Consider the following 18876-nt stretch of genomic DNA (forward strand, 5'->3'; position numbering starts at 1 on the left):
TGCTGGACCCCAACACTGACCACTGAGTTCTTGAGACAACCTCCCCACTCCCCCAAATCCACGTTCCTGAAAAGTCTCTCTACAAATCAAAATTGAAGTATTTGGTTTTGGTTTCTCATGTTTGTGTTTTGGGGATGGGACTCTGGCATCCGAATTTAGCCTGTTGTTTGGTATGCAGTATGTGGTGGAGAGGCAGATAGTGAGATGGAGATCTTAGGTTGTCTATTTTGCATCTGAAGGATTCAGAATTCACTATGGGGATCAGATATCGGGGTGCAGGGTCCTACCAGATATAGTTCTGGTCTAGACTGGCCGCAAGAGTGTAGGGAGACTGTGCAGAGCAACCTGAAGGCAAGAGCTGTGGCAGAAGGAAGCCAGAGACAGAGTGGGAGGGGCCGGTCTCCGCTGGGCGGGGCCACTCACCCAGAAATAGAGGGTGGAAGGATGTGGCACATTGGCTGGGTGTAGAGGAAGGGTGAAGTGTGGGTGGGATTAGAGGACTGAGGCCAGGGAAACTAGGAAGCAAGGTGTGTTAGCTTGGAAAGTGGGACTAAAAAGTCAAAGTCAGGAGTGTCAAGAATCCCGTACGGGACTGAGCTGGGGTTGGGGTTGAGGGGTAGAGCGGCTGCACAGTGTGGAATCGCGTGGTGGAGACCTGAGTATGGAGGAAACGGCGGGGCTCGCAGGACCGGAAAACTTACCTATACCGCAGGTACCTTTTGAGCATCCTGGGAGAGTCAGCAGTTTAGCAGCTGGCAGAGGCAGCAGCGGGGGATGGGGGAGAGGAAGTGGGGGTGGGGGTGGGGAGAAGGGAGGGAGGCGCTGGAACCTCCCAGGTCCGAGGAGCTGAGGCCGGGCTGGGGAACAGGCAGGAGTGGGAGGGGAGCAGAGCGGGATCAATTTCCCCTCTGATCATAAGGATATCGACTCTCAAAATTGTGCTGTGGATGTCAGACGCTCGTCGATAAATTTTCAGTAATATTAACTGGAATAATACTATTTCTTTTTATTGATCTTCTGGCTGATCTAGTAGAATATTTGAATTTATCTGTTAATATTTGAAAACGCAGCTCTCTTTGCTATGACGGAAAGGACAAAGCTATTGAAATTTACAGTCATCCATACTAACTTCCGTGTTCTACCTCTTCCCTATTTAAGAAAGTGGCATGTGGTGGATTCCCCATGAGCTTTTAGTCACGAAAGGAACTCCTGCAAACTTAATTGAGTTTGAGTGTACTATTTGTTGTGAGTTTTACTGGTATGGATGTAAAAATTAACTTTTAAAAGTAAACTTTCTATCCACTATTAATTTTCCATCTGAAACGTATGCAATCTGTGATGTAAATATAACATTGTGAAAAGAGTGGCGCCAGGCTTGGTGACACTCATGTTTTATCACAGCACTCAGGAGCAAAGGCAGATGGATCTCACTGAGTCTGATCTATATAGTGAGTTCCAGGACAGCCAGAGCTACATGGTGAGACTCTGTCTCAAAAAACAAAACAATAAAAATAATTACAAAAAAAAAAAAAAAAAAGAGAGAGGAGGAGGAGAGAAGAAATAATGAGGGAAGGAAAGAAGAAAGGAAGAAAGCAAACAATCGAGGAAGGAAAGCCAGATAAGAAAAAGAAAAAAAAAATGTGTCTTCTTGTTGAGGCCTGCCCCATCTCAGAATAGCTGTAGCCATTTTGTTCCATGCATGCCAGCTATTTCAGATTGTTGCTGTAACATGCCTGCCAATCACTGACACAGAAAAATAACTTGACTCAGAGCAAGGTCATGCTGATCACGTATCCTGTTATGTTCTGTTTGAGGTTTGTTAATCTTAAGAAATTCCACAAAGCCTTACGTAGGACCTATCAAATTAAAGGTCAACATGAACTGTTAGTCTAAAATGGCTTGAGTCAGAGCACAGCCCTTCCTGCACCTGAATGTGATCTCATTGTGCTTTCTGTTTTTTGGGTTTTTTTTCCTCCCTTTATAAGCTGACAGGAAAAGATATTCAGTATAGTTGCTCAGCCCCTGAAGTCTACTATCTGATTTATGAGTCTTAGGTTGTGCCTTCAAAAAACCATCCCTGTCTTACAGAGATCAGGATTTGTTTGTGTGGTTTGTTGGGCAACTCTTGGACCCCAACACTTTTGCTGAATTTTTTTTTAAATATTTTTTTTATTCTATATATGTGAGTACACTGTTGCAGTCTTCAGACACACCAGAAGAGGCCATTGGATCCCATTACAGATGGTTGTGAGCCACCATGTGGTTGCTGGAAATTGAACTCAGGAGCTCTGGAAGAGCAGTTAGTGCTCTTAACTGCTGAGCCATCTCTCCAACCCCTCTGCTGAGTTCTTAATGTTGTTAATTAGAGTCTGGAAATCGCAGTATTCTCTTTGAGGGAATCAGGTCACAGTATTTTCACAGTTAGACAGGGCATTATAAACCAGTTTGTGGTGGTGGCACACACCTTTAATCCTAGCACTCCTGAGGCAGAGGCAGGTAGATCTTGGAGTTCTTTGCCAGCCTGGTCTACACAGTGAGTTTAAGGATAGCCAGGGCTACACAGAGAAACCCTGTTTGGGGGGAAGGGGGATAAAGAGACAAAAACAAAGTTAAGAGATATTATAATATAAAATAATATTAGAAAAATCTTGAGAATAATTATGATAACTCATCTACATCAGAAAAAAATTCTCTGCAATCCTCTTGTTTTTCTTGGTTCAAAAAAAAAGAATTCTGCCCATGGATACATGACCAAATTGTTATGTAGAAGTCATCATATAGACCAGGCTGGACTGGAATTCACAGATTTCCACCCACCTCTATCTCCTCAGTGCTCACATTAAAGTTGTGCACCAGCAGGAATGTTCAAACCGTTGTCTTTTATTTTGTGGTCTGTTGACAATGAGTGGTGTGACTGTGGACTTCTCCCAGGAGGAGGGGCAATGCCTGTTCTCTGCTCAGAGGGCTCTGTACAGACTGCATGTTGCAGAATTGGAACTCTCTGATTTCTGTGGGTGCGAATAGTTTTCTTGCTGTCTCCCTTGCTCCTCCTTAGGGTTCTTGGCAAATTAGACTGCAAGTATGTGAGATTTGTGTGGATGAGTCTCACATTCTACTGAGTAAGGTGAAATCCTCACAGGAACAAAGACAGATTTCAGGAAATGCTTTCTCTTCTCTGTGTGAGTGCCTTTGTAAGTAAAAGGCTTCCATCATTTTTAGTCCATGATAAGTTCATCACTGGTGTATAGTATTCTCATTCCAATCATTCAGTTCCATTTCTGCACTTGAGAGCTGACTGAGCTGTGAATGGAAGTGTGGTTCAAGTTATGCTAACTGAAAATGCTTCTAAATGTTTTCAGTATTATGACATTGCCTGACACTTGCAGGGTCACTGTAGAGTCCTCATTTCTTTTCTCTTTATCTACTGAGCACAGTACTTTGTTAGAACAGGTGCTTTCTGTTTAAACTCTTTCTCATGTGCAGGGCTCACTGAACATCCAGACCTGCTCACCTGTGAAACATAACAAAGAGCCCTAGAAGGTGGAGAGGGAGGAGACAATAGCTAAGGATCCAGGTATGTTGGAGGATTGGTGAAGGGATGGCAAGGGGTGGAAGTGGGACATGAAGTCACTTTTGCCGCATTCTGTCTCACTAGAAATAATTCTGTAGACTTCCACTGACAAAAAACTCCTCGAGATTATCCTATTGTAGAGATGAGAAGACTTTCTGCAGAAAATTGATACTAGGAGGCAATAAACTTTTGCGTGACTATGAGTGCGAGTGATGCTGTCCTTACACTGATCACCTAGGTCTACATACCAATATTAAATGACGTTCATTTTAGTGATTTTATTGTATTATAAAATGATAATAATTAATAACTTTAAGTATATTTATTGTTTTCTGAAAATTTGTATTCTAGCATATTTTCCACCCTCAGTGTTAATTTTTCTCTTCCTAAAAATAATGCCAACAGATTTTGGATAAGATCAGGAACTATATTTGCAGACATGATAGGCAGAGTTTCCCATGAATATCTCCTATTGTCTGTTGTCATGACAATTCCATGTGGTTCCATTGCTGTGGTTGTAATATACTGTGAGATCACCTCTACATGTGGTCCTCTTAGTGTTTTCCACCTCTTTGCTGTCCCTTGGTACTTCCAGCATTACTTTTTAAAAAATATGCAAGTAGGATTTTAATAGGAATTGAGTGGCTTCTAGGAAGACAAACCTCCTTCTAGGTTGTCCTCCCAGGTTTGTAAAGCACATGGTCAATGTGCCTGTTCTTACATGTTTTATGTAGTCTCCTGTTTATGTCTGCTGGGTTGTCTACATTCTGGGTTTTGTGACATGCAGCTATGTTTATCAAGGAATTTCTGTCTAATGGTCCATTTTATCATTTGCTAATGCTCTTTTTTTTTTGTATTTTAATACTTTTGTCTTGGATTTTCTGTCACTAGTATAATTGTGATCATCAGTCTTCTTACTGCTGCCTATAGTCATTACATTAAAAAAAATTAGGCCAGATGGTGTCAGGGCAAGCCTTTAATCCCAGCTCTTTGGAGGAAGAGGCAGGCAGATATTTATAAGTTCAAGGCCAGCCTAGACTACAGAGTGAGTTCCAGGACAGCTAAGACTACTGTTTCAAAAAAAAATATTGCCTAGTATCTTGTGTCTTTAGATATTGTTAAGACCTGCCCCGCTAACGTAGCTGTGGCCATTTTGTTCCATGCATGCCAGCTATTTTATATTGTTGCTATAATATGCCTGCCAGCCAGTGATGTAGAAAATAACTTGACTCCGAGTAGGGTCATGCTGACCACATAGCCTGATGTGTTCTGTATGTTATGAGGTTTGTTAATCTTAAGAAATTCCACAACTATAATTTTTCATGTAGGACCCATCAAATTAAAGGTTAATACGAACTCTTATGTACAAAATAGCTTGAGTCAAGGCTGACAACCAGGTAGCACTTCCAGCATTCTTTCCAGGTGTATGAGCTCAATGTGATACTTGCAGTTTTATTCTTTATAAACTGGCCCTGAGAAATGTACAGTGCACATCTTTGAGCTGTTACCCTGGTTGATCAGTCTTGGAGTGTGCATTCAATAACCATCCCTGTTTAACTGAGATCAGTGTTAGACTGTTTTGTGGGGTAACTCCTGGATCCAAACAATATGAAATGGATTTTTTTTGATAGAAAATTGTCCAAAAAAATGTCTAGGATGTCAAAGACCAGCTTTCACATTCATAGGGCATAAACTGAGGCAGGCATCCAGGAGTGAAATGGGTGGGGTTCAGCACTAGGAGGGGCTGACAGAGGGTTGAGGTGTTGGTTCAGATACCGACAGGGCTGCTACACATGGCAGCCAAAAATTAGAGAACTTACTCAGTAGACTGTTCTCTCAGGGTACACAGCTTGATTGACTGGGGCTGGCACTCCCTGTGCCAAAGACAAAAACTCTGAACTCTTTAACTCTTAGGGGCCAGCGAGAAAGAAAAGGAAAGAGAAAATTCACAGAAGTGTACACACATGCATATACACACACATTTAGTGGATGAAGCAAAAGGTGAGTGGATGGATGGACAGACATAAATATTCACACATTGAATGGCTGGAGCAAAGCTACAGGAAGCAGGTTCTAAGCATTTCACACATACACATATATGCACATATACATATATACAGATATGTAAACAGTTGGTGGGTGGAAAGAATGATATTCCAACAAGCAGGCTCCAAGCATTTCACACGTTGCAGATATATAGATAATATACATACATACACCTTCCAACAATCACTCACCGAAGCTTTACATAATTTACATACACACAGATTTGATGGATGGAACAAGGTTCCAATATACTCTCACACAAACTTTACACATATACATGTATACAGATTTGAGGGATGGAGCAAGGTTCCAATTACTTTATTTTTTTTTCTCCCATAGTTTACATATCCCAGCAAAATCTTCCAAGCAGTAGAAAATTACAATATGATTACATTCTAATTTTCTTCTAGGGAGTGATTATGAAAAAACAGTATATTCCCCAATATCTTACAAGAAACAACATTATGGAGTACAGGTGAAGAAAACAAATTATTCTCAAGAACCAGTGTTTGTTCCATAACTAAGCAACTTGTTATAGATGAACAAAGTGTGAGCATGCAAGGAAGTTTTCTCAGCCAGTGTCTTTTAGGGGTAGGCAGCAATTTACAGTTACAAAGAAAGGATTAATTGTTTTATTATCTTTAAAATTAATTGTTTTATCTTTAAAAGTAATCTTATAAGAATCTTAAAAAAAATCACAAATCTTTTATTTTTAATTTTATTTAATCCTTTTTGACAGTCCAGATTTTTTCCCCCTCCAGGTTCACCCTCTGACTGTTCCTCTTCCCATACCTCCTCCCACCTTCCACCCCCATTCTCTACGAGGATGTTACCACACCTCTACCCCAACAGACCTCCCCATTCCCTGGGCCATCCAGTCTCTTGAAGGTTAGGTGCACCTTCTCTGACTGAGTTCAGACCCTGCAGTCCTCTGCTGTATATGTGTTGGGGGTCTCAGATATGCTGGTGTATGCTGCCTGGTTGGTAGCCCAGTGTCTGAGAGGTCTCCAGGATCCTGGTTAGTTGAGACTGCTGGTCCTCCTACAGAGTCACCCTCCTCCTCAGCTTCTTCTAGCTTTTCCCTAATTCAGCCACAGGGGTCAGCAGCTTCTGCCCATTGGTTGGGTATAAATATCTGCATGTGACTCTTTCAGCTGGTTGTTGGGTCTTTTGGAGGGCAGTCATGATAGGCCCCTTTTTGTGAGCTCTCCATACACCCAGTAATAGTATCAGGCCTTGGGGCCTCCCCTTGAGCTGGATCCCAATTTGGCCCTGTCACTGGACCTCATTTTCCTCAGACTCTTCTCCATTTTTGTCCCTGCAGTTTTTTCAGACAGGAACAATTATGGGTCAGAGTTTTTGACCGTGGGATGGCAACCTCATCCTTCACTTGATGCCCTGTCTTTGTGCTGGAGGTAGTCTGTACAAGTTCCCACTCACCACTGTAGGGCATTTCATCTAAGGTCCTCCCTTTGAGTCCTGAGAGTCTCTCACTACCCAGGTCTCTGGTACATTCTGGAGGGTCCCCCCCCCCCCNCCNCTTNNCNCCGGAGGTTGCCTGTTTCCATTTTTTCTGCTGGCTCTCAGTGCTTCAGTGCTGTTCCCCCCACCCAATACCTGATCATGTCCCCCTCTTCCCCTCTCTGTCCCCTTTCTCACCCAAGTCCCTCCCTCCTCCTCCTCCTGTGATTGCTTTCTTCTCCTTCTCAAGTGGGATTGAGGCATCCTCACTTGTGCCCTTTAGCTTGTTAACCTTTTTGAGTTCTGTGCATTGTATCCTGAGTATTCTGTACTTTTTTTTTTTTGTAATATCCACTTATTAGTGAGTACATACCATGCCTGTATTTTGGGGTCTGAGTTACCTCACTCAGGATGTTATTTTCTAGTTCCATCCATTTGCCTGCAAAACTCAGGATGCCCTTGTTCTTAATAGTTGAGTAATATTCCACTGTGTAAATGAACCATATTTTCTGTATCCATTCTTCTGTTGGGGGACATCTGGGTTCTTTCCAGCTTCTGGCTATCACAAACAAAGCCTCTATGAACATAGTGGAACATGTGCCCCTGTAGCATTGTGGGGCATCTTTTGGGTATATGCCCAAGAGTGGTATAGCTGGGTCTTCAGGTAGATCTATTTCCAGTTTTCTGAGGAACCTCCAGATTGATTTCCAGAGTGGTTGTACCAGTTTGCAATCCCACCAGCAATGAAACAGTGTTCCTCTTTCTCCACATCCTCACCAACATGTACTGTCACCTGTGTTTTTGATCTGAGCCATTCTGATTGGTGTAAGGTAGAATCTCAGTGTCATTTTGATTTGCATTTCTCTGACCACTATGGACTTTGAACATTTCTTTAAGTGCTTCTTAGCCATTGGAGAATCCTCTGTTGTAGATTTTCTGTTTAATTCTACACCCCATTTATGGTTTGGGTTGTTTGATTTTTTTGGTGGTTAGCTTCTTGAGTTCTTTATATATTTTGGATATTGGCCCTCTATCAGGTGTGGGTTTAGTGAAGATTTTTTTTCCAATTTGTAGGTTGCCAATTTGTCTTATTGACTATGTTCTTTGCCTTAAAGAAACTTTCCAGTTTCATGAGGTCCCATTTATCAATTCTTGATCTTAGAATGTGAGCCATTGGAGTTCTGTTTAGGAAATTAGGCAAGGCCAAGGAGATTACATTTGAGGAAAGATTCCTGCTATTAATATGCTTTTCTTGTTATTATTAAATCTGTATAAAAATCACTAGGTATTAGCTAACCCTTTTGAATAGATTTCTTCAGAATAATAAAAATGTCCTGTCCTATACTGATGCAACATAGACAAATAGATAATTTCTTAATTCTTAATTATGATTCTACAAGAATTCCTAAAATTATATTAATAATTATCAAGCTCTTTCATAATAGGACTGCTATTAAGTCCTTTCTGATGTCAAAACTGCAATGAGAACTCTGCCACTCTTCAAGTGTCACCAGTTAATTGCTTCTGAGAAAAAAAGCAGGCATTTACAAATTAGAGCTTGTTCCAAGAAGTTGTAAAACAAGTAACCAAAGGTCATAAAAAAGGGAACTAACTTATTGTAGGTGCAAGGTCAGAAGATAAAATATTGACTAGGTTTATCTGTACAAAATTTCCATGCTAACTTAGTTATAGTCTTTAAGTCTCCAAGAACCTGTAGAGTTAGTGACAGATAATGAATGCTTAGTCAGATAATTCCTCCTAATGGATAAGCATGTAAACATCTCTGTTGTAAACTTCTTATTCAATTTATGATTTGAATTTATGATTGACATTCTAGTGAACTTTTGTAAAATGGGATGCTTGGAAAATCCATGTTATCTATTCTCCTAGAATAAGTATTAAGATTAGGAATGGATTACATGCAGGGCATAGTTACATCAGAGCAGAAGGAGAGAACAAGATTAGAAGGAGAATGTACAGTGGAATAACTTAGAAATTATAAGCCAAATTAAAAAATTAAGAAAGCAATATGCAGAATGCAGAGGGAAAGAGGAAAAAAGAAGAATTTGCCCAGAGAGCAGAAAGAGCAAGCCTCACCATGGGACAGAACAGGTCTTTTCATGATAGCAAGGCAGGCTTAGTCTTACTAAAGAGGACAAAGCTTTCTTCTTACAGACTTGGGCTTAATTCATTTAGCAGTAAAACAGTAGAAGCTTTTTCTTTCTCTATGCTCATTTTTCATCCAGAATGAGTGAGTTCTTTCTGCACTGGTGATTTGTCTTTTGCTTCATATGCATATATAAGTATGGATCTGGGTGTGTAAGTATGTAATTAAGAGATAAGTATGGGGGGGCTGGAGGGATGGCTCAGTGCTTAAGAGCACTGACTGTTCTTCCTGAGGTCAGGAGTTCAATTCCCAGCAACCACATGGTGGCTCACAACCATCTGTAATAGAATCTGATGCCCTCTTCTGGTGTGTCTGAAAACAGCTACAGTGTACTCATATACATATTATAAATAAATATTTTTTAAAAGACATTAAAAAGAGAAAGAGAGAGAGATAAGGATGTAGATGGTCCCAGTTGGTGTGCATGGAGGTGTATAAATTTGTATATGAATTTATCTGAATTTATGCATATTTGTTTGTATGAAAGTTTTTCCTTTTGGTAGCATGACTCTCTTCTCCTGGTACAATAAAAGTTTATTGACCCAAACCTCCCTCCCTTCTGGGCAAGAGAGAAAAAAATGCCCTAGCAATTAATTCTTTACGTAATCCCCTGCTGTTAGGCTACAGGTGTTAATTGCCCAAGCCAGTGGTTTTTAACCCTCAGAATGAGCAAAACAGTTTTTAGGATTTTTTTTTTAGAAGTTATCATCAAGCCTTCAGTGTAGTTAGAGAGCTAAAAAGCCAGAGCTCATCAGTCTTTAAAGCTCCCTCTGAGACCATCAGTCTTTAAAGCTCCCTCTGAGACCATCAGTCTTTAAAGCTGCCCCTACATCTGAAGCTGTTTCCCACTTCAACCCATTCCAGGCCCAGCAGGCTCCTGGCACTTCTTGGTGGTTTTGTTAGAAAATATATGGCCCTTGTAGAGAGCATTATAAGCCCAATGGGAAGTTTTCATTTAAACTCCAAGTATATATGCATTCACATACTTAAATTGTAGGTATTTTATGGTAGATGGATAGTATTATGATGTTTAGACATCTTTGCTGTTACTTTTCTCCTTCTTATGTGTTTATATTTGTCCATCCTCTATAATAAAACCCCTCTCCTATATTCTCCCTTAAGATGACTTGCTCTCTGTTATCTCCTATAACACTTCCACATCCCACCGTGGTCTGGTTTTACTTTTCTGTCCACTGCAGTGACTCCAGGTTGTGAATTCACATCTGAAGATTTGAACCTAGGACCTTCCTATGAAAGAGAACATGCAATGCCTGTCTTTCTGGGCCTGTGTTACTCCACTCAGGATGATCTCTTTTAGGTTCATCCATTTACCTGAAAAATCTTATGATTTCATTTTTCTCTACAGCTCAATAATATTTTATACTGCATACATACATTTTTATTTGTTAGTTGAAGGATGTTTATGTTGTTTCATTTTGTAGCTGTTATGAATATAGCAGCAATGGGCATGGTTGAACACATATCTGTGGCATAGGATGTTGAGTCCTTTGAGCATATTCTAACAGGAGTGGAATAGCTGGGTCACATGATATATTTGTTTAACTTGAGGATTTTTTTTTTAAATTGCTGATTATATTGATTTCCAGAATGGCTATGTTTTTTGGCCATAGCATTTTTATTCCCTATGATTTTGTTTTTTATATTGTTGTTGACCGGATTATTCATAGTATTCTTCTTTATTTACTATGAGAGTGGTTTGCCGTCTTGAGCATGGATGATTACTTCCAAGTTTTCCTGTATTTATCTCTTTTTTCACATGAAATGTATTATTTCCTCTGTTCTCATAGATAATTTCTCTAACTGTCCTATGTATGTTTTACCTATGTATGTTGTACCTTTATTATAGGTTATGCTGTTTTAGTAAAATGAATTGTGATAATTCATGACTGTCCTCAAATGTACATATGTCTCCATTAGTTTTGAAAGAGTATTTTTCTGATGTAACAGTATATATAGTTAATGGTGATTTTTCTCTCCAAGTTTTAAATGTCTTTCCATCCTCTCCTGGCTTTGGGTCATTGATCAGAGTCAAGGTTTTATTCTATTGCTTGGATCTTTTCTTGTGGTGTGGCATTATTCTTTAACAGAATTCAGTATTAATTTTACTTTTTCTCTTTGACCCCTTGGTATTAAAGAACCACAATCTGGCTATTCATTGGTATTCAAAGAGAAAATCAAAGAAGAGAAACAGGAAGAAATGGCCGATTCGCCAGTAAACACGTCCCAGGTCAGTGGTCATGTTCACTTTCATTCTGAAAATATTATAGTTTGATATATTGCAAACCTTAAATTTTCTGCTTTGATGATGTTTTTAAAATTTATCTTTATGAACTGACTCACCACCAAACCCCAAAAACCTGTGAAGGAATTAGAACAAGAAAAGCAATTACCTTTATGTCCTTTTTCATAATGAGTGGTCATTACATCCACTTGATTGATCTTGAGTGTAAACTGAGATTATATTCCACCTGTCTTTCTCTTTGGTATTTAATATCATGATGGTGGCGATGTGTCTACATGTGTGTTGGCACTTCATATCTCTTTATCCCAGGAGAATTACCATCTTGGTTATTTCTGAAAGTAGAGAGATCAGTATTTTTACTCTTTTTCATTTACTCTTTTTTTGTGTCCCACATGCATACACTTGGGCTTGGACTCATTGTGTAGAATTATGTGGAATGCATCCATACAAATGTCTTGTGGGCATTGACTGACATGTGCATAAGCTGTTCCATTTGATGCAGAGAGACTATCCCTCATGATGGCCTTGCTCTAGACACTTGGTTTGAATGTCAGCGCTCCATGCCTACCCTGCAGTTGCAGTGTACTGAAATTGCTATTGTTCTATGCTGGCTCTTCTATATGCTTAGAACAAGTTTAGATTTTATTAAGTGTATCTTATGCAGATTTTATTATCTGCTTGTTAGTGGCCCAAATAGTCTTATAAAATTAATTCGGTAGACTACTTGATTTTTATATGTTACAATTAAAATTGTGACTATGTAGCATTACTACAATCCTTGTTACTGTGGCAAAATACCAAAATACTTTGCTTAAAAGTCAATGGGTACTTGGGAGGCAGAGGCAGGTGAATTTCTGAGTTCGAGGCCAGCCTGGTCTACAGAGTGAGTTCCAGGACAGCCAGGGCTATACAGAGAAATCCTGTCTCGAAAATCCAAATGAAAAGAAGAAGAAGAAGAAGAAAAAGAAGAAGAAGAAGAAAAAAAAAAAAAAAAAAAAAAAAAAAAAAAAAAAAGTCAATGGGTTCTGCCTTCCATATCTATTCCTTTGCTATTTAATGGTGTAGCATTGCATCTTGAGTTTAAAAATCGTACCTGAGCCTGTTAGAATAGGATTAGGTAAGACCCAATAGAGATAGGATTGACTCAATGTCTGGATTTTAGCATAATCTTCAGGCAGAAAATTTAAGAATACATGTCCTCATCATGAATGTGCTTCTGAGTGAGACATGTACATTGTGATCCTTTGGGACATGAATATTGTAGCATGTAATTATTAAAAACAACTAACGCCAGCTACTTGCCAGCATCGCGGGCTAGCCACGCCCATGGCTATCCCCATGCAGCAGTCAGCCTGGTTTCCCACCATTCACTGCTGCCTAACCACTTGTATTTTCCAAGGCCATCTTGGGCCTGGTGGCCGCTGGCTCTAAACCCCTAACCCGTTATAATTAAGACTCCAAAGGCTTGTAATTTATCAGTCAGATTTATAACAGTAAATTCTCAACCATCAAAATGCCCACTCAAAGAATTCAAAACTCAAGTGATATTGATAAAAGCTGCCTACCTAACCTGGACAAATGGGCCCTATATTATTTTATTGCTCTTCTATGATATCCATAGCTACCTATGGCTATTTCAGGATCAGGTTGTCTTCTTCCATCTTTCTCTGCCCTACCTCTGTCTCCTTCTCTCTAAAACTTTTAGCCCCACCTTCTTTTTTCATTGCCCAAACACAAGCTCTAGCCTTATATTTCACTTGATCTCACCTGCATACAGACAGCAATCTACAGAATATGGCACCCGTACCAGATAGATAACCATGCCCAGATCTTAAGTATGAGTCTTGTTTCATGGATATGCTTGTGAGACTATTGTGTCATCCTGTTTTCCCACAGTTTGATCATTCATTATACAATATGACTATATTGGAAATCATCGTTTTGATTTTTTAAAAAAAAAATTTGATGATTTTTGATAATAGTCTTCCCTCATCTACATCCTGTCTCTTTATATCCAGAAAAGCATTCTACCCTGTAGCACACAGTTGAACTATAATTTTTTGTTTCAGGGTCTGTTGACATTCCGAGATGTGGCTGTGGACTTCTCTCAAGAGGAATGGGAATGCCTGGACTCTTCTCAGAAGGCTTTGTACATTGATGTGATGGTAGAGAATTATAGCAACCTGGTCTCTGTGGGTGAGAACATTTTGGTTGTACAATTCTTAACTCATTCTTTGTAAGTACTGACCCTATAGGCTGTAAACTCTATTAAGCTGTCATGGGAAAAAAACAAGCCTAGACAAAGTTTGATAATTTAAAAGAAATTTTCCAAGAGGTTCACCTGCCAACCCTAGCAGAAGACAGCCAGAGGGTGTGACTACTATGAGCTAGTAAGCATGTGATGGAGAGACTGGACACAAAGAGAAGCATAGTGATTTGTGCTCTCGGAAGAAGAACTGGAACTGAAGATTGAAGCTCAGTAAGGAACAGCCTGATGTGAGAGGCCTGTGCTGCCACATGAGACCATGGTGATGTCTGGGCCATACTGCCACTGCCAAGGGCCATGTCTGGGTCAGTGGCCCTACTGGTACCATGGGTCTTTGTCATTATCTGTAGTCCATGTTACCACCAAAGGCCATGCGGATGACTGTGGTCTGAGCTGCTGCCTGAGCACATATTGATGAATGAGGGACTCCCTGAGCTGGCCCTGCCTCTTGTCAGCTACTGCATGGTTGTGCAAGCTGTGACTTGGGGATGGGAGAGATGATCCTGATAGTATGGGTACAAGAGGGCGGATGGGCAGACCACCTCAGCTACCACCCAGGACCAGGTTCAGCCCACCAAAATATGTACCCCACCTATGAACTACTGAACCAAAGCTGCAGGATTTCCATGACTCAGGGCAACAGCAGGTTATTCAAGAGGAGCCTTGGTGAGGGTCCAGTATTGATAGTGTAGCAGAAGCCATAAACCTAGAACCAGACCAATGACTCATTGCAACAAACATTTTCCTGGGAAAACTGTTTGTGCAAAAGTGTGTACAGTGTGACATACCACAGCTTCGAATGCTACTATGCTGAATAGGTAATGGCAGAGTGGACTTGTACATGGACAGGTACAGTACTTGTACAGCACTGGTGCAGCAACAACTGAACTAGGTGTGAGAGAAGGCTGCAGTATATACAAGAGCAGGCCATTGTCCCAAGGCATGGCCAGATTATTTTATTTTAAATTTTATGTTTTATTTCATTTGAGGAGGTGCTTACAAGGGTAGAAAGCAGATATGTAAGGACTGGTAAATGAGGGGAACTGGGGTGCATGATATGAAATTCACAAAGAATTGCGAAAAATTATGTTAAGAAAAAAAAGAACATTTTGATGGTATTTAGCTTTTTCTTTTCATTTTCCATTTTTAGAGGTGTCATGCACCCTTGATATTGGTTCCAGGATGCATTAAGATATTCAGTAGCATATATTATTTCCACCAATACCTTAAAGCTCCATAACCATCATTGCAATTGACATTTTTAAAAAGATTTACTATTTTATGTGTATGAGTACACTGTAGCTCATCTTCAGCATGTAGCTGTCTTCAGACTCAACAGAAGAGGGCATTGGATCCCATTACAGATGGTTGTGAGCCACCATGTGGTTGCTGGGAATTGAACTCAGGACCTCTAAAAGAATAATCAGTGCTCTTAGCCACTGAGCCATGCCTCCAACCTTCTTGACATTGTTTTAATTGTAAGCCTCAAGATATGCAAACTGAAAATTCTCCTAGAATATGCTGGAGATTCTGACTGGAAATAACAATTGGGAATTCATTAGTAGATTCCTCTAATTTATATGCTTCTCATGTTCTTTGCACAGTTCTGTCTTAGATGTCTGTATTGTTGCTAAAAGTTATAGCATGCATTGTGGACTACCTCACAGAATAATTGGATAAATTGTATGCAGAGTAGGCCTGATCATCTATCTGGGGCAAATGAGATTGTCCTGGAAGGTTGAGAAAATGTAGTAGCCAAAATCTGGGAGGGCAAGTGAATGATCAGGACAACAGTGAAGGATTCAAGTGAAAGAGAAAGCAAGAGCTGAAACTGCCTTTACTGTATTTAATTCTCTTCAAAGGATTCCTGATCCTTGCACTTACTACAGTCTCTTGTCCTCAACATGCATCCTGCCCACTGTAACTCTTAGAAGACATTGTGACTCATTAGACCTGAATATGGGGAGTTAATACTAGTATAATGTACAATTTTACTTGACTATGCTGACATCAGATTGGAATAATTTTACAAATTATAAGTCTAATGTGAGTCCGTGAAGTAGGATTATTCTGTAATTGCCTTGCTAGCTTTTATGTCTTCATATTACATGTTTGATTTTCATTCCAGTGGAGGATACAGAAATATCCTTCTGGAAAATAATCTTAAGAGTTGGTAGAGATTAGGCTTGAGAATAACCATATAAGGAAAGTTAAGAAACACAGCAGGGTGTGGAACCCAGACAATGGAGGAAAAGACATGCGCAATAGCTGCCCATGAAAGCCCTCAAATGATCTATAGCATTGAATATCTGGCAAAATATTTGCTTTGTATTCATTACTTTTGAGTAATCTAATGCCTTTCATTTTTTTAAAGTAAAAAACCAAAACCTTTGATGCTATTTAATAACTTTCAATCTTAAAAGTAATTGTGACTCCAGAACAGTAATCTTTGTTGCTGTACATTAGAAAGTACAAACACTGTGACCCTAAGATTGGATGAAAGTCTTCATCCATTTCTGAGGAAAAAAAAATTAAAAATAGAGACACGTGTACTAGATATATGTAGTGAGTGAGTTCCATCCCAAAGCTAATTTCTTACCCTCGCTTATAAAGACAGTCATTTATTCACAAATGTCATCTAGAAACAAGCCCTATTAATCTGAATTGTACTCATTTTCAGAGAACTACTGCATATGTGATACTGTCCATCAACCTGTGAGGACTGAAAAGGAGTCTTGTCAGTGTAATGAGCTCAACGAAATGCGTCATGAACCCTCCAACTGTGCACTTTATAATAGAAGTGACACTACAGAAACCTCTAATAACTACAGATGCTGTAATGAGAAGGATGCCTCTGTTGACTCATCAAACGCAGATAGACACAAAAGTATGCACACTGGCGAAGAAGACACTTGCCAATCTAAAGATTGTGAGAAATCTTTCAATTTGTGTTCCAACATTCGGCAATATCAAAGACTCTACACTGAAAAGAAAGAGCACAAGCAGGATGAATATGATGACCATTTCAGCTCTATATATAGTCTCATGCAAGAAACAGTTGACATGGAAGAAAAACCATATCAATGTGGGCACTGCAGGAAATACTTCAGTACCACCTCAAGCCTCAGTATGCATCAGAGAATTCATAGTGGAGAGAAACCTTACAAGTGCAATATTTGTGGCAAATTCTTTAGTCAGTGGTCAAGCCTTAAAAGAGACCAAACACGTCATACGGCAAAGAAACCATACAAATGCAAAGAAGGTGGAAAGTCACTTGTGCAGTTATCTGCACTTAAAAGCCATCAGAGAAGGCATACTGGAGAGAAGCCTTACAAATGTAAGCAGTGTGACAGATCCTTTGCCCACTGTGCATCATTAAGATGGCATCAGAAAATTCATTCTCCTGAGATACATTATGAATGCAAAGAATGTGGTAAGTCCTGTTTTGAATTATCACATCTTAAAAGGCATTGCAGAATCCATACTGCCGAAAAGCCTTACAGATATGAGGTATATGATACATCTATTACTGTGAATTCAACTCTTAAAACTAATCATAAAATTCATACCAGAGAGAAACCTTACAGATATAGGGAATGTGACAAATCTATTACCAAGTCCTCATATCTTAGAACATATCAGAGAGTTCATACTGGAAAGAGACCGTATAGATGTACAGAATGTGACAAATTTTTTACTAAGCACTCAAATCTTAGACAACATCAGAAAATTCATACTGGAGAGAAACCTTCCAAGTGCAAAGATGGTGATAAATCCTTTCTCCGGATTTCTAGTGTTAGAATACGTCAGAAAATTCATGCTGGAGAGAGATGTTATCGATGTAAGGAATGTAGCAGATCTTTCACCTGGTTCTCAAATCTTAGAGTCCATCAGAGAGTTCATACTGGTGAGAGACCTTACAGATGTAAGGAATGTGGCAAATCTTTTACTACGGGCTCAAATCTTAGAGTACATCAGAAAATTCACACTGGAGAGAAACCTTACAAATGCAAAGACTGTGACATATCCTTTCTGTGGATTTCAAATCTTAGAACACATCAGAAAATTCATACTGGTGAGAAACCTTACAAATGTCAGGAATGTAACAAATCTTTCACAAGGTGCTCCTATCTTAGAGACCATCAGAAAATTCATACTGGAGAGAAACTTTACAAATGCAAAGACTGTGACGTATCCTTTATGTGGGTATCAAGTCTTAGAAGACATCAGAAAATTCATACTGGAGAGAAACCTTACAAATGTAGAGAATGTGAGAAATCCTTTACTCAGTGTTCAACTCTAAGAGACCATCAGAAAATTCATACTGGAGAGAAACCTTACAAATGCAAAGACTGTGGCATATCCTTTTTGTGGATTTCAAGTCTTAGAAGACATCAGAAAATTCATACTGGAGAGAAACCTTACAAATGCAAAGACTGTGACATATCCTTTCTGTGGATTTCGAATCTTAGAACACATCAGAAAATTCATACTGGAGAGAAACCTTACAAATGTCAGGAATGTAACAAATCTTTTACTCGGTGCTCCTATCTTAGAGTCCATCAGAGAACTCATTCTGGAGAGAAACCTTACAAATGTAAAGACTGTGACGTATCCTTTATGTGGATTTCGAATCTGAGAAGACATCAGAAAATTCATACAGGAGGAAAACATACCCTCGTAAATAATGTGACATAACATTTATCTGGTATTCTCTGCTTGCAAATCAAAAGGAGATAAGTGATTGCAACATAAAGATAACATAACTAGATGGTTAAAGCTTTTAATGAGGATTGATATCTTACAAAATGAATCAGAGTTTATATTAAAATAAAATTCTGCAAATGTAACTGTGGGGAAAGCTTTTTATTTCTTTTAATATGTATGCCTGGCCTGTAAGTATTTCTGTGTACTACATGTATGCCTGGTGCAGGTAAAAGCCAAAAGAGAGCATCAGATCCCCTGAAGTTGGCATTATAGACAGTTGTGTGTAGCTGTTTATATGTTGGGAATTGAACTCTTATTCTCTAGAAGAGCAACCAGTGCTCTTAAATACTGAGCCTTCTCTGCCATCCCTGAGAAAAGCTATAACAAAAACATTT

General features: G+C 39.4%; 1 protein-coding gene across 1 annotated transcript; it reads left to right on the forward strand.

Moving 5' to 3' along the window:
* The first annotated feature begins 444 nt into the window (after nucleotides 1-444).
* On the forward strand, nucleotides 445-18673 carry LOC110312657 (zinc finger protein 54-like). Its single transcript, XM_021186450.2, has 5 exons — nucleotides 445-712; nucleotides 3484-3574; nucleotides 11402-11493; nucleotides 13578-13704; nucleotides 16455-18673. The coding sequence occupies exons 3-5, from the start codon at nucleotides 11464-11466 to the stop codon at nucleotides 18470-18472; spliced, it is 2175 nt and encodes a 724-aa protein (XP_021042109.1). The 5' UTR covers nucleotides 445-712; nucleotides 3484-3574; nucleotides 11402-11463; the 3' UTR covers nucleotides 18473-18673.
* Nucleotides 18674-18876: the final 203 nt, after the last annotated feature.

The sequence above is a fragment of the Mus caroli genome, chromosome 17 (assembly GCF_900094665.2).
Source record: "Mus caroli chromosome 17, CAROLI_EIJ_v1.1, whole genome shotgun sequence".
NCBI lineage: Eukaryota > Metazoa > Chordata > Mammalia > Rodentia > Muridae > Mus > Mus caroli.

Bases quoted from the DNA above. Each gene is read 5' to 3' on its own strand.
- LOC110312657 (XM_021186450.2), top strand. From the start codon at position 11,464: ATGGCCGATTCGCCAGTAAACACGTCCCAG. The intron at 11,494-13,577 runs GTCAGTGGTCAT...TTTTTGTTTCAG, and splicing joins CGCCAGTAAACACGTCCCAG to GGTCTGTTGACATTCCGAGA. The intron at 13,705-16,454 runs GTGAGAACATTT...ACTCATTTTCAG, and splicing joins TAGCAACCTGGTCTCTGTGG to AGAACTACTGCATATGTGAT.